The following is a 15,836-nucleotide window of genomic DNA, read 5'->3' as shown; positions in this document are numbered from 1 at the left end:
CAAGAGACTTCTCAGATTCAGGCTCGATTGGATACCCAGCAGGAGCGTTTAGACTCTCTCGAGAACCTGTTGGATATTATGGCGATGGGGAACCCCACATGCAGAGAGCGTTGGCGGCCAGACGAGAAGCTCTCGGATGCAACAACGGGATCCCGAATCTACCGATCCAGTGGGAGCGGGAACGAGCGGAGAGGGACCGAGCGGGACCGGCTACTTTGATGATGTATCGCTCCGTAGATTTTTGTTTTTATAATTTGTTTTTGTAAAATATTAAAACTTAAATTTTATTTATGGAATATTTATTTTCTAAACAATTGTTTTTTATTATTTGAAATTTTAATTTTTATAATTTTCAAAATTTATTATAAATAAAAATAAAATAAATAATGAAATTAATATAATTAATATAATAAATAAAAATAACGATGTAATTTGTCGTAAAGTTTACAACGAATTACATCGAAGTACTCGTAAATACGATGTAAATAATTACATCGAGTTTACAACGAAGGAGATGTAAAGTCGTCGTAAATTTTACAACGAATTTACATCGAATATTTACATCGAATTTACATCGAATTCTTTACAACTTCTTTACGACGAATCTTTACGAGTTAGTTACAATGAGGCTTTACGTGGACATTACGACGAATGCTTTCCTTCGCCTTTACGACGAATTCATTAACTCGTAACCGTTACGTGGCGTTTACGACGAATCTTGTTTTACGACGGACGAATAACAACGAATCGTTTTTCGAGGTAAATTCGTCGTAATCCCCCTTTTACAACGAATTTACAACGAATATCGCCCTGGTAAATAATATGTTTTCTTGTAGTGCATAGTCGACCAGAGACACTCTAGAGTATGTCGAATTTATTATAAAGAAAGTTTCACTAAAATAAATACATTCAATAGCTACAAACAAATAATATATTTCACAAAAGTGAATAATAATATCCGCGTTTTCGAAGCGCGGATCAAAGACTAAGGCAACAATTAATATTCTTTACGTTTGCATTTACAATGGTGTTTGAAATGAAAAAAAAAAAACTAGAAAGTAGAATATCATACAAACGTTTATGAAAATCATTATCTAGATATAAGATATTCATGCATACCCCAAATCTTGGATATTATAAAAATTGAGCACTTGATTTGATCTCAGTTGATCCGTTTGGTCCTCAATTAACCACTATGTTTCGTTTGCATATCTATATATATTGCATAGACTTCTGCTATATAGAGGAGCTAAACGGAGCATCACGTTCATTTTGCAACCCGAGCAATAGGCAATATCCATGTGCACCGGGTAAGAGCTACCATGGTCGTGGTCCGCTCCTACTATCATGGAACTATAACTACGGACAGTGTGGCCAGAATCTCGGTCTCGACCTTTTACGCCAGCCCGAGCTGGTCAGTAGTAACCCAATTGTGGCCTTCAGGGCGGCTATGTGGTTTTGGATGAAGAGTGTGAGGCCTGTCCTGAACCAGGGATTCGGATCCACCATAAGAGTTATCAGCAGTTTGGAGTGTAACGGTGGTAATTTAAATGCAGTAAACGCAAGGATTAAGTACTATAGAGACTATTGTGGACAGCTTGGTGTAGATGCTGGTGCCAATGTCACTTGCTGAAAAGTCTTCGACGTGATGTGGGAGGGCCGATGTGTGACAAGTGACTGTTTTATGTGAAAAAAAAAAAAATTATTAACATGTAATAATCTTGTGAAAATGAATCGAATAATGAAGTAAAATAAAGATTTGTTTTATCGGTCAAAGCGGTTGAATGATCACAATTATACGATGACATATTGGAGCGTTCTGAAAAAGTAAAATTCCAATTGCTTTCACACACCTCTTGATAGTAGTTTATTGCTATTTTTGGTTGAAGAGAACAAATAAAAATAGTTTATCAAATTTCATTATTCAACTCTTTCACATTTTGTATGCAAGCTTTACTAATACATCAGCCAGACTAGAGCTGAGTATTTTATCCGTTAAATTTGATTTGATTTATTATTCATTTTGATTAAATACTGAAAATTTCGGATGTCCTTAAACTTTCGAAGTAAACAAATACTAAAATCAATATTCACTAAAAAAAAACAAATCACAAATATTAAAATTTGGAAAACAAATTTCTGATCCGATCCGGAAATATTATAAATACATGTATATCTTCATTATATTTAAAGTTTTACATGTATAAAATTATATAATTGTTATTCAGACATATGGTTTGTCAAATTATATTTACATTATTATTTATATAAAAGTATTACATAAAAGGAAGAGAAATTTTATGACAATTATATTTTTTTCTTAAATTTTGTGGTATTATAATTGTTAACTAAGTTTAAAAAAATTACAGATAGATTCACTACTTCATTTAATTTTTGTCTTATACATCATGCAAAAAATGTTTTACAAAACAAAATTGTATCAAAATTTTAAGACTATTTGTATTAATTAAAACAGATAAGATATCCGTAAGTAATCGTAAATATTTGCAAATATTTATTTATTTTCCGGATATCCATTTCTTCAAATATCTGTATTTTTCCGAAATAAAGCAAATCGAAAAATTAAATATCTATAACATACGAAGCAAATCATAAATACCTTTCAAAATCCGGATATCCGATCCGTGTCCAAGTCTAAGCTAGACAACCCAAATCACAACGCTTTTATTTCCTTCATAATTATTGATGGACAAATAAGTACATAACCTTCTAGAAGTAATTTAAAAAAAAAAACAAGTCTTTGAACTGTGAGATGACAACAATTATCTGCTTTGTACTCTCTTTGGAGATTAATTGAACAAAACTTGGGTGAACCTTCAAATTCACCACACTTTCGAGGACCAATCAAAATGTCATGTAAATAATTAAAAAAAATATATTGTGTTAAATATAAAATAAGTAAAAAATAGAAAAATGCTAATTTTAACGATATTAATGCTGCTATCTAAAGTCTATACCTTAAATTTTAAATTTTAAACTCTATACTCTAAATCCTAAACTCAAATCATATACCCTAAACCAAAATTTCATACACTAAACCCAAATTCTATACCGTAAACCATAACTGTATACCCTAAACCCAAAACCTACACCATAAACCCAAATCGTATACCTTAAACTCAAATCTTATACCGTAAACCTAAACCGTAAACCCTAAATTCAAACCCTAAACAAAATTTTAGATTTAGAATTTATGATTTGGGTTTAAAGTATAGAGTTTGTAATCCAAAGTTTTGTTTAGGGTTTACGAGTTTGGGTTTAAGGTATATGAACTGGGGTTAGGGTATAAAGTTTAGGTTTAAGATATAGGATTTGGATTTAAAATTTACAGTTTGGGTTTAGGATATATAGTTTGGGTTTTGGGTCTATTATTTGGATTTAGAGTATAGGATTTTAGCTCAAAAATTTAGAGTTTAGAATTTTGATTTAAAATTTAGGCTTTAGATATCGGCGTTAATGTCGTTAAAATTAGTGTTTTTCTATTTTTAACTATTTTTTAATTAATATAATATTTTTAATTGATTTATCTATGTAATAGATTGATTGGTATTATAAGGTATAGTGAATTTGAAGATTTACTATAGAGGGTGAACCCAAATCTTGTTCAGATTAAAACGATTCTTTATCATCAAAATAACCAAATTCGATTAATTTTTGTTAACACAAATAAGACTATATTAATATAGATAAAGTAGAACAATCTGCTCAAAACACTGTGTACTAAACAATTCATCCTTATATTTTGAATGTAGATACGTGTTTACTCCACTATGCTGAAACTTTTTGTACCGTCCAAACTCTTTAAGATAAATTGTGAAAGCAGATTATTTTTCTGTTTCTGAAACTATTTTCACCTACTGAAACCAATTCATTGTAAAATGACATGAAATTATCGTAGATTCTTTAAACATTTTACGGCTCATATAAATTCTTCAAATTATGCATATAGAGGTAGGGTTAGGTAAAAAATCCAAATCTAGAAACCGAACCGAATCTGATCCGAAAAAGTAATATTGAATCTGAATCAAAATTATTTAAATATCCAAACGGATTTAAAATTTTGGTATCTACGTAATCGAAACTGAACCCGACTCAAACCAAAACATTTCGGGTACTCAAATGTGTCTGAAATAGATTTATATACCTAAATATACTAATTATTTTTAGATTTAATATATTAAAAATATCCAAAATATATAAGATATACTGAAGTTTTATAAAATATTTTGAAATATATACAAATAGTCAAAAGTAAATGTCTAAAATATCTAAAAATACTCAAAATACCGGAAATACTTCTCTATCCAAATATTCAAGCCAAACCAATTAATATGTTAAATTTAGGTATTTTAACATTTTTATTGAGATCCAGACCGAACCCTACTTGGAATTATAAATATCCGAATTAGATTGAAATCTTTAAACCCAAAATTTAAATAGATCCGAATCGAAGTAGAATGGATACCTGAACATCCATATCTATGTAAAAGTGAAATGCAGCATCTTGTATTTCTTTGCTCATGATCCCATCAAACCCTCAAAATTTTCCAATATACTATACCAACCATTGGTCAGATAAAAAATAAAAAAAAAATATTTTTCTTTCTGGGATCCGTTCGTACGTGAAACACCATGCGCGGTATGTTTTGTACACCACGACATCTATATTATTAAAACTCAAGTACAAAATGGGAGTGTTTGGTTACTTGGATAGCATTTATAAGAAATAAGTTTGTTTAGAAACTTAGATTGTAGTTAAATTAATTGTTTGGAAACTTGGATTGTATTTTAATTAAAAAAATATCTCTATCCAAATAAAAACAGTAAATCCATTTTAAACTTCCTACATTTTAAGAAACCACTAATTGATCATATATATTTTCGTGATACACAATATTTTTCCCCTAGATTTTTAAATTAAATAAATATCATTCGAATATTAAAAATGTCGTAGGAGGTTTGAGTTGGATCATTTTCGGTCCGGGTTGGTTTGTAGCAACCTAAAAATATATCAATAAACTTTCATTTTAAATATGGCAGTAATAAATAATTTATATACAAAAAAGTACAAATTTGTGCAGCGTGCGCGTCAAAATATAAACTGAACTAATATATAAATATGTTATATTGCTATATAAATAACTGTTTATAGATTCTTTAGTTGACTAATTTTTGATATAGCTTATATTAAAAGATATTTATTTTAAAAAATTATATGAACTGAAGAAAAAACAATATAAAAGTATTGTACATTTGAATTCAAAATCATTTCTTTTAACAACAAACTAGACAAATATGTTGAATTGTATACAAATTAAAATGTAAATATTTAATTAATATAGAAATATGTTACATAGTTTAAACAAAATATCAATGTAAAAATATTGTACAGTTATATTCTAAAATAATTTATTTTAACAACAAACCAAATAAATATATTGATTGAAAAGAGAATAAAATAAAGTCAGAGAAACACATAGTTTACCAGAAACACTTTAATATGTCGAATTTATTATAAAGAAAGTTTTACTAAGATAAATACATTCAATAATTACAAACAAAAAATATTTTTCATAAAAGTAAAAAATAATTCCCGCGCTTCGGAAGCGCGGGTCAAAATCTAGTTGTTCGATTAATATTTAAGTTCATGTCTGCTTTTTTTTGTCATTCATATTCCATATATAGTGTTATTCTGTCTCAGTAAACTGAAGTAAAAAGCTATATTTTCATTCATATTCCATAGTGAGGCCATATTTTAAGAAAACATAAGAACTGAAAACCATATTTTAGCAGCTTTTCTAACTGACGAATAATACTTCTATTATGCTTCTTATCTATTAAATTTCTTCCTTACCATGTTATTACCCATCATTTTTTATTTACAAATTTTATCTTACAAAAATCTATAGGCAAATTAAAGGAAGAATACTTTTATCAACAGTTCCAAAAAAATTTATTGAATTTTATTACTTTGAAATGAAAGTTTTGATGTTTGTGTAGAAATTTCCTTGCGTAAAGAATGTGCTAAACCAAAAAGTCTTACATGAGTTGACCTTGACTTGGAAAGCAAGAAATAGTTGTTTCCACTTTCCCACAACGTCTACTTCACGGATCCAACAATGGTCTTTACTCTCCCTCGTTGTCCCAACCAGCTTGATGTGCCATTGTCCACTATAAAGCACCAACCTAATATACCTATCTAAGTCCCAAACATATACAAAAAAACATCAAAAACAATGGCGCATAACGCCAAATCCACCACAAGAAAACACTCATTAGTCCTTGTCCCAACTCTCTTTGTCTTGATCCTAACCGTTTCCAAACCAGTAACCTCTCAGAACTGCGGCTGTGCCTCTGACTTCTGCTGCAGCAAATGGGGTTACTGTGGTCAGACAGAGGACTACTGCGGCGAAGGCTGTCGTGAAGGCCCTTGCCAAGGCGGTGGTGGCGATGATGGAAGCAATGGCGGTGGAGGCGGAGACGCCGTTTCGCTTGAAGAAACGGTGACACCAGAGTTTTTCAACTCTATAATAAGCCAAGCAAGAGATGGTTGTGCAGGTAAAGGGTTTTACTCTCACAACGCCTTCATTGCCGCAGCCAACTCCTATCCGAGCTTCGGTTCTTCCATCTCCAAACGCGAGATCGCTGCGTTCTTTGCTCACGTCACTCATGAAACAGAATGTAAGCTAATCTCTTAGGGTTTTAAACACTCAGCTATTTTGGTTTAGCTCGGGTATTTCATTTTTAATTAATTTTGTTTTGAAAAATCATGAACGGTCAGTTATAACCGTGTTTTATTTTAGTTCTGCAAAGAAAAACTCATTTAAATTTCCATTTTTATATAAAAATATTACTTAATTATTTAAAATTAAGAAAGCTCCTTTAGATATATATTAGGATATATAATTATATAAGATTTCAAAAATTTAATTGGTTAAAATACTAAAATCGAACATTATATATATAAATTTTGTTCGCTTTGGTTTTAAAATTTTTGGTTCAGATTGACCACTAATAGAATTCATTTATGTAACCATTTGGATATACCTCGTTGCAGTCATGTGCTATATTGAGGAAATCGATGGACCAGCCAAGGCTGAGGACTATTGCGACAAAGAGAACACAGACTTCCCATGTGCACCAGGAAAGGACTACTATGGTCGTGGTCCGATCCAGCTCTCTTGGAACTACAACTACGGTCAATGTGGCAGAGATCTAAACGAGAACATATTGGCTTCCCCGGAGAAAGTGGCTCAAGACCCAGCTCTTGCTTTCAAAACCGCTTTCTGGTTCTGGACCACTAATGTTAAGGGAAAATTTAACCAGGGCTTTGGAGCGACCATTAGAGCTATAAATGGTATGGAGTGTAGCGGAAGAAATCCAGCAACGGTCGAGAAAAGGATTGGATATTTCCGTGACTATTGTGGTAAGCTTGGAGTCGAACCTGGAGATAACCTCTCTTGTTAAGCTTTGTCTCACTAAAGAAACAATGTTCCTAATATGATAAAAGTGGTAACATAAGAGAAATGTTATCATATGATGCTAATGTTGTATTAATAATGTAATGAAGCGATGGATTATAACTAAATGCGTCGATTTTTGGCGTAATATAACTAAAACTATATTATTCTTTTTCTCAAAAAGAAAAAACTATATTATTCTTCGTCTTAGCTATTAATATAGTTAAAACTATATTACGGCACCCACAACGGAAGGTTTTTAATAGACATTTTAACAATAAATAATTGAAAAAGAAAACAGAAAATATAGTCAAACTATCATTTTGTTGTCGGTTTATAATTGGTTTAGATACTTTTAATCTAAAATTTTATCAATTAGTAAAAACAAATTTTATTAGTAATATAAAGGGTTTTTAGTGATTTAAACCTAGAACTATTTATGTTTCGTAAGAAAAACCTCGAACTATAATTTTAGGTTTTTAAACCTCCAACTATTGATTTTTTAATGTCGTTAACCCTCCGTCAACAGAGTTATCTTCTCTCAACAGAACCCTGTTAAAATCAAAACGGGGCATTTTATTAAATCTCGAAAACGGCATGAGTTGTTTAAAAAAGACACAGAGTTTATTCAAAACAGCAAGAAGTCTTTTCCAGAACTCTAAAATCTCTTTCACGACATAAGAGTAGAACTCAAAAAAAAAAATCCCAAATCACTAACCCTAATTGCGATGAAGGGCTGATGATTCTGAGATTTCTGGTGGGTAGTTGAATCAGAGAGATTTCGTGTGGGTTTCGTAATTGGGTGGGTATTTGGCTCGATTATAAATTGAAGGAGAAGGACTCGACTTTCCAGTGAAAAAGAACGACATTTATGTTCATAATTTTACAGAGTTGAAATTTGTTGAGGGTTGAAGATGACAAGGTAATTTTTTGTTTCTATTGTTGTTGAGTTTTTTTTTTTTTTGTTTATTGATTTTGGAGATTGAGGTTTAATTTTTTTTTTTGGTTTCTATTGATAGAACTGTTTTCTTCCGACTACACCTTGGAGGATATTGGAACAGTGATGGTTCATACAATGGTGGAATTACACGATGCATTAGGCTGGATTGTCAGGAACCGACTTTGGCAATGTTGAAGCGGATGGTGTTGGGTATAAGAGGTCTTCGGGTTACAAAAACCAAGTGTCAGAGTGCAAGACAGATTATGAAACATATCATTGAGGATGAGTATGCCGAGAAGTTCACAAGAATGTATGATTATGTGGAGGAGTTGAGGAGGACTAATCCGGGTTCTACTGTGATTTTAGGAACAAAAGATCGAATTTTTGACAAGTTCTACACTTGCTTTCAGTCTCAGAAGCAAGGTTGGAAGAGTGCTTGTAGGCGGATAATACACCTAGATGGGACCTTTCTCAAAGGAAGAATGAAAGGGCAATTGTTAACTGCTGTGGGAAGGGATCCTAATGAGTCAATGTATATCATAGCATGGGCTATTGTACCTGTCGAAAATAAGGTTAACTGGGAGTGGTTCATGAAGTTACTGCGAGAAGATTTGGGTTTAGAGGATGGTAATGGGCTCGCTCTCTCTTCAGATCAGCAGAAAGGATTAATCTATGCAATTAAAAACACCCTTCCTTATGCCGAGCACAGAATGTATGCTAGACACATCTTTGCTAATTTACAATAGAAGTATAAACAGATGGGGCCACTGCATAAGACGTTTTGGAAGTGTGCTAGGGCGTACAATGAAACTGTTTTTTGGAGACAGCTTGAGAAGATGAAGAACATAAAGCTGGAAGCGTATGAGGATGTGAAGAAGACCACTGATTCTCACTGGTCTAGGGCGTTCTTTTGTGGCACCACCAAGTCGGGTGCAGTGGAGAACAAATCAGTGAGTCATATAATGCAGTGCTGAAAGATGCTCGGGAAATGCCTATTATTGCATTGCTGGAGGAAATAAGACGCCATATTATGATTAGCAACTTGCTTAAGATCAAGGAGATGGAAAGTGTCACAAGCTTGGTGACACCAAAGGCATTGGCGATTATGGAGAAACGTAAGAGGAGCTTAAAGTGGTGTGCTCCGCTGTAAAATGGAAGAGGAATATATGAGGTCGATCATGGGAAGGACAAGTTTGTGGTTCATGTTCGAGATAATACATCTTGTACTTGCAGGGAGTATGAAGTTAGTGGGATACCTTGTTGTCATATCATGTCTGCAATGTGGGCTGAGTATAAGGAGACCAAGCTTCCGCAGACGGTGATGTCAGATTGGTATTCAGTGGCGAAGTGGAAACTTTGCTACTCATCTCTTTTATTTTCTGTGAATGGGATGGAGCTTTGGGAAACACACAGTGATGTTGTTGTTATGCCTCCTCCGGACAGAATCATGTCAGGAAGACCAAAAAACAATAACAGGATCAAAGATCCAAGTGAAGAAGCATCTCAAAATTCTCAGAAAACATCAACGGTAATCAACTTCTTACTATACATATTTTATCAATTTTCAACCACTGACCAAAGCTTTTTAATGCAGACTTGTAGTAACTGTGGAGAAAAGGGACACAACATACGCACATGTCCAAAAGAAATCGTTCCAAAACCACCTAAACAGCCTCAAGAGTTTCCTTCTTTTCATGCAAATGCTGTTATGGTAAGACTCTTACTGTCTGTTGTGGTTTCAAAACCGTGTAACTGACTCTTTTTTATTTATTTTTGCAGACATGTAGCAATTGCCAACAAACCGGACATAACAACCGCAAATGCAAACTTGATCCAGTCTCCAGGCCAACCAAATTGCCTCGAGGAAGACCAAAAAAACAGGCGACCACAGACCCGAGTACAAACCCGAGCACAGACCCGAGTACAAACCTGACCACAGTCTGAAGTCTTTTGTTGTTTCACTTTTGTATTTTCATGTTGCATTTTCCTTTCAGTGTTTTGATTAGGATGATTACTCGGCTTGTGTTGTTTTGATGATGTTGTTTACTCGGCTTATTGTCTTTTGACTCGGCTTTTGTTGTTATATTAGGATGATGGTTCTTTGTAATGCTATTTCTTTTATTTTAATTTTGAAAATCAAGCAACATAACATTCTGATATCAGTGAGTACATAACATGCTAACATGACCAAACAACAACGATGTTTCATACATAAACGGTTCTTCAACTTAACATACATAACATGCTAACATGATCAAACAATAACGGTTCTGCAACTTACAATCTAAAACTTAGATCAACGAAACAACAAGGGTTCTGCAACTTAAAATTTAAAACGTAGATCTCAGACTCTCAAGCACTTCAATGATCTCACCAATATCTTTCTTCAGCTCACCAATTTCTGTTTTTATCTCAGCCAAATCTTTTGTCATCATTGCTTGTTGACGTCCCAATATTCCAAGTTCTTCATTGTGTGCTTCATCAAGCCACTTAAACACATGATTTGGACCATATATTTCTCCACATCTGTAAAATCTTCTTCCTGGATTTTGAGCTGTCTTTGACTCCAATATGATTATGGGAGCTCCACATTCACACTTCCTAGGAATTCCACCTCCCTCAATGTGATTATCTATCTCTTCACACCTGTATCAATGAAATTTTACTTCTTTCCACTGCAAACCCAAATTGGGAACAGTTTATTGAACTTTCAAAATTAAACTTTTTTGATAAATAAACGAATGAGATATAAGAATTAGGTTTATAAACAACAAGAACCCTAATTTTCGACTTACCTCACCTAATTTTGAAAACCTATTTTTTCCTCAGAATTGGGGATGAATCGTGTTTCTCTTCACTGGTAAAACAGATTTTAAACAACTCATGTCGTTTTCGAGATTTAATGAAACGCCCCGTTTTGATTTAACGGGGTTCTGTTGAGAAAATATAATTCTGTTGACGGAGGGTTAACGACATTAAGAAATCAACAGTTGGAGGTTTAAAAACCTAAAATTATAGTTCGAGGTTTTTCTTACGAAACATAAATAGTTCCAGGTTTAAATCACTAAAAACCCTAATATAAACACTAGATACCAAATGAGTACTTTTTCAATGAAAAGGTGCTTCCTCGCCTGTAGTAAAGAGCGGATGAATATTTTAAAATGTCGATTGATTGGTTATTAATTAGTGTCATGATTCTAAGTGAATAGGGTTCACATTCGTAAGGACTGTCGCTCTATACTTTGGCTTTAAAAATATGGCTATAGAGAATTTGGTTGTTGAAACTTTGACTGTTAGTTTAAGTTTTATTAAAATCATAGTTTAAGTCTTATTAAAATCAAACTGGTAAATAAAATTGTAAAATTTTTGAGTAATAAATTTAAATATTTTATTTAAAATATAAACTATACTATTATTGAAAAATTAAATATATATGATTATAAAAGTAGTACAATATGATTATAAAAGTAGTACAATATGGATCTCAAATTCAAACCAACAACTGAGAAATTAACATTTTGGCATCGTTAGGGATAGAAAACCGACGTGTAGCAACACGTGACTAGTCTGGACCATTTTTATGGATTTTAAATATTTACTATTTTCTTTCGAAAATTAAAATTACTAGTTATTCAATTATAAATTGGGAGAATCTATATTTTTAGTTTCTTTATTTTCTTCTTCTGATGTTAGTTTAGACAACATATCTCAAATTACATAGAACTTTATCAAGTATTTACAAATGTAATGTAAATAAAAATACTAAATGAAATACCAAATTAATCATATTTTAGCGTAACTAGAACCAAGAAAAATAGTTAGTTCAATTTAGTTGAATTTTTGCAATTAAATATGTTTTAATGTGAATAATCAATTTGGTCTGAATTTTTATACCTAGAAGGATAAAATTATATGTCAAACTAATTTAACAATATAATAAAAAATCTATTTAATTTTCATATATATAAATTATAAACTTCTTAAATTTTATAAACTAGTGAAAACAAAACATATTGGGTACTGAAACTCTAATTAATTTAACACTTAGTTTTTATTTTTTACTTCTTATTAAGACAACATATATATTAAATTAAAAATATTGTTATATATTTACAAATTAATAGGATGAATCGAACCAAATATAATTGAAATGATCTGATTTACTATATTTAAAAAACAAAATAAATTATGATTTAATAGAAATATATATATATAATCTAATATACCGAAAAAAGAAAAATGGAACCAATCTAAATTGTTTTGCATGAAATCACATATTTAAAACCGGAAACTAGACATTCACTAATGATATATTGATTATTTTGTAAATTTTTATTGTAAGTCTACTAGAATCGGATTCATATAATGAGCATGTTAATGTTCATGTATAACAGTATAAGCTTTTTTATTAATGCGAAAAAAGCTTTTGTTCATATTAAACAAAGACAAAAAAGCTTTTATTCATATTAATGAGTCTCAAACTTAAGCGAACTCAGGTAAATATCACACATGAACATGTCGACGACATATAGACACACACTGAAACACATCAAAATAATACCAGAATCAGATTGAGCTTACGTAATGCATATGATTTAATTCATATAAATGAGTTGCAAACTGAAGCGAACCCATGATAATATCACACATGAACATGTCGACGACAACAGACTCATATATCCAAACACATTCAGAAAACTGAAGAAACATCGAACTGCAGCTAAAGCGTGTAGGGATTGCTTGAGTTCGTCCTGTCGTAGCACATGTAACATATGCACTTAAGATTCTCGGAGATATGTCCACTACAGCCTCCGGCAAGGGCACCCAAGACCACACGACAATAACAATTACATAGCAGATGTTCTTGTACACATAGTTTCATTATGTCACCGCTGGAGTCTACATGACACCCAGTCACCCCCACTTCTATCTCCGCCGCTGCTCCTGCTCATATACCATATTACGTATCAATTAGATTGTTCCATATGTAATTTTACATACAAGAGACAAAGGAACGACAAAGGAATTTACGTTTTAAAAAAAGAAATTCTCATAAACTATTTAACCTACAAATAACGATCTTTTGTGTGTGTTTCCGTTTAAATTAACAAATGAATTTTGCTTAATATATAAGACGATAGGTTCATTAAATTTCAAAATTAAACGCAAACAAACAATCAAGACTATACTTGCTAAATTCAGAAGTGGACTTAACTAATTTCCATTAACAGAAGGAACTTTTTATTCAATAAAAACCACAGGTCCACAGCTAATGTATATAAATATAAATATCTTAGTGAAAAATGGATTGAACTTACTGGAGATAACCAAGAAGAGTTATTTCGGGTCGGGTTCGGGTGCCACTTTGGATATTTTAGTGAAAAATGGATTGAAATTTTTATTCAACTAGGTGTTTTCCTGCACCATTTGCAGTAAGAAATTTTTCAAAATTTAATTTATATTTAAAAATAAGGTATATTAAATATTATAGATTTTTTTACCAATATTTAAATATAGATTTAATTTAGTTAAATATTAAAGTAAGATAAAATGATTTTGTTAATTTAAAATTATATTGAAGAATATATATTTATACATTTAAATTATAATCTTAGATAGTATTTTCTATCTATTTATATTGTTTAAATATATTAATCAATTTGTATAAAACTAATAAAATGATATAAAATTGTATAATTATCAAAATTTTAAACTAAACAATATTTATAGAAATTGTAAATATATAAGAAACTAATGATTTTACGATTAAAAATCTAGTTTTTTAAGAAAATTGTAGCAATTTTTGAAAGATTTAGTAATACAAATTGCTTAATTATAGAAAATAAAATAAAATAATATTTCGAAATTTGTAATGTTATAAATGAATGTATTTATTTTATAGATAATGTATGAGATATTACCATATTTAAAAAGGTTTACCAAAAATAAATATCAATATTAAATGTAATGTATGAGTTATTACCATATTCTAAAAATTTTACCAAAAATATAAATAACCATTAAATGAAATAATCCATGTCATATTTTTTCGGAAGCCATGTCATCAATTTTAGTAGCCATGCCATATTTATTTTGTGAAACTAATTGTAAAAAAGACATGTGGTAAAATCACTTCTCAAATATAGTCTATGGGATAAAAACCACAGGTCCACAGCTAATCCAAGTAGGTATATATCATGTTATTCCGTGCTATTCATCTTTTAAAGACCTTCAAGCCCACTTGGCTTCTCATTTATTTCTTTTCAACAACCCAAATAAATGAATCCAATAAGAAATATCATATCGAATGGTCTAGAGTAGATACAATACGTACCATCGTCTTAAAATCATTTCAGTTATTCAAAAAAATTATCCAACGATAGGGCCCATAATGTACTAAACTTTGAATATCATTGTTTCCAAGTTTTCAAAATTTGGTGGCAAACACCATCTGGGTGGCAAACACCATCTGGGTTCGATCCCCCCCCATGCAGAAACTACCCTGCTTCGCTCTGGACACCAAAGCGGTACTGAGTTCGATCTAGCCCAGGTAAAGCTCTCCCGGGTGAAGTGGACCGCTGCCTGATCGGGCCCAAGGATTGACCCACGAAGCGGAGAACCCTGGATTATCAAAAAAAAAAAAGTTTTCAAAATTACCAAAGTAATTGATCGATTATCATTGGTTTCATTTCAACCCACCTTAATTCAAACAACTCTTGATCTTTTACTGTTAATTGATGTCAAAGTATAATTACAGAAAACAGAATCGTACATCTCTTTATTTCCTTTTTCACTTGATTCACTAGTTCCGTTACTACTTAGATCATTTGCCTTTATTATTACACAAACAAACCAGGATACATACAAGATTCAAACACAAGGCGTCGCCCGCGTCTACGGAAAGTATGTAACGATCGCTTATAATTTGATTTAAGGCGTGTCGCTGCAGAAATCGCATAAGCATTTCATACTACCAGTGCCGGCCTCTGAACGGCATTTTCCACCTTTGGCGCCCTTGTTCTGACGGCATCTCCGATAACAGAACGATGGATATATCCGCGGCGCGCAGAAGCTGAAACCCACGTCGCCGCCGTATTCTTTAAGGCATCTTCTATCTTGCGCTTCTGTCTTCGGCACTTCTGCACAATTCATATAAAGATTTTAAAAAATATGTTATATATAACGAAACTTGCATGCAATCACCAAGAGGCATTCTGAATCCTACGAATAAAAAATCCAAAATAAGAAATAGAGATTTAGTTAATTTACCAAACACAACCAGAAAGAGGATGAAAATTATGGCGAAGTAAGAAACTGACTTCGTTGTCATGCTCATCTCTCTCTCTCTCTCTTTCTTTACACTCTTTGTTTCAGTTTGGACTTAACGTATGTATAAATGGACTCATGCACTTGTG

At 31.9% G+C, this 15,836-nt stretch overlaps 3 protein-coding genes across 3 annotated transcripts; 2 read left to right on the top strand and 1 right to left on the bottom strand.

Annotated features, from left to right (window-relative positions):
- Window positions 1-1,195: 1,195 nt before the first annotated feature.
- LOC108846457 (endochitinase At2g43580-like) lies at window positions 1,196-1,633 on the top strand. The gene has a single exon (XM_056997753.1). It carries the CDS (start codon window positions 1,196-1,198, stop codon window positions 1,631-1,633), a length of 438 nt encoding a protein of 145 aa, XP_056853733.1.
- A 4,562-nt stretch (window positions 1,634-6,195) lies between these two features.
- On the top strand, window positions 6,196-7,648 carry LOC130503105 (endochitinase CHI-like). The gene is made up of 2 exons (XM_056997752.1): window positions 6,196-6,702; window positions 7,079-7,648. Exons 1-2 carry the CDS (start codon window positions 6,258-6,260, stop codon window positions 7,486-7,488), a joined length of 855 nt encoding a protein of 284 aa, XP_056853732.1. The 5' UTR covers window positions 6,196-6,257; the 3' UTR covers window positions 7,489-7,648.
- A 7,489-nt stretch (window positions 7,649-15,137) lies between these two features.
- LOC108846549 (defensin-like protein 193) lies at window positions 15,138-15,836 on the bottom strand. The gene is made up of 2 exons (XM_018619775.2): window positions 15,691-15,836; window positions 15,138-15,560 (listed from the first exon to the last, which is right to left on the bottom strand). The coding sequence occupies exons 1-2, from the start codon at window positions 15,755-15,757 to the stop codon at window positions 15,352-15,354; spliced, it is 276 nt and encodes a 91-aa protein (XP_018475277.1). The 5' UTR covers window positions 15,758-15,836; the 3' UTR covers window positions 15,138-15,351.

This window comes from Raphanus sativus, unplaced genomic scaffold (genome assembly GCF_000801105.2).
Source record: "Raphanus sativus cultivar WK10039 unplaced genomic scaffold, ASM80110v3 Scaffold0800, whole genome shotgun sequence".
Lineage (NCBI taxonomy): Eukaryota > Viridiplantae > Streptophyta > Magnoliopsida > Brassicales > Brassicaceae > Raphanus > Raphanus sativus.
Note: the sequence above shows the minus strand (reverse complement) of the source record. Positions and strands in the feature narration are given on the sequence as shown.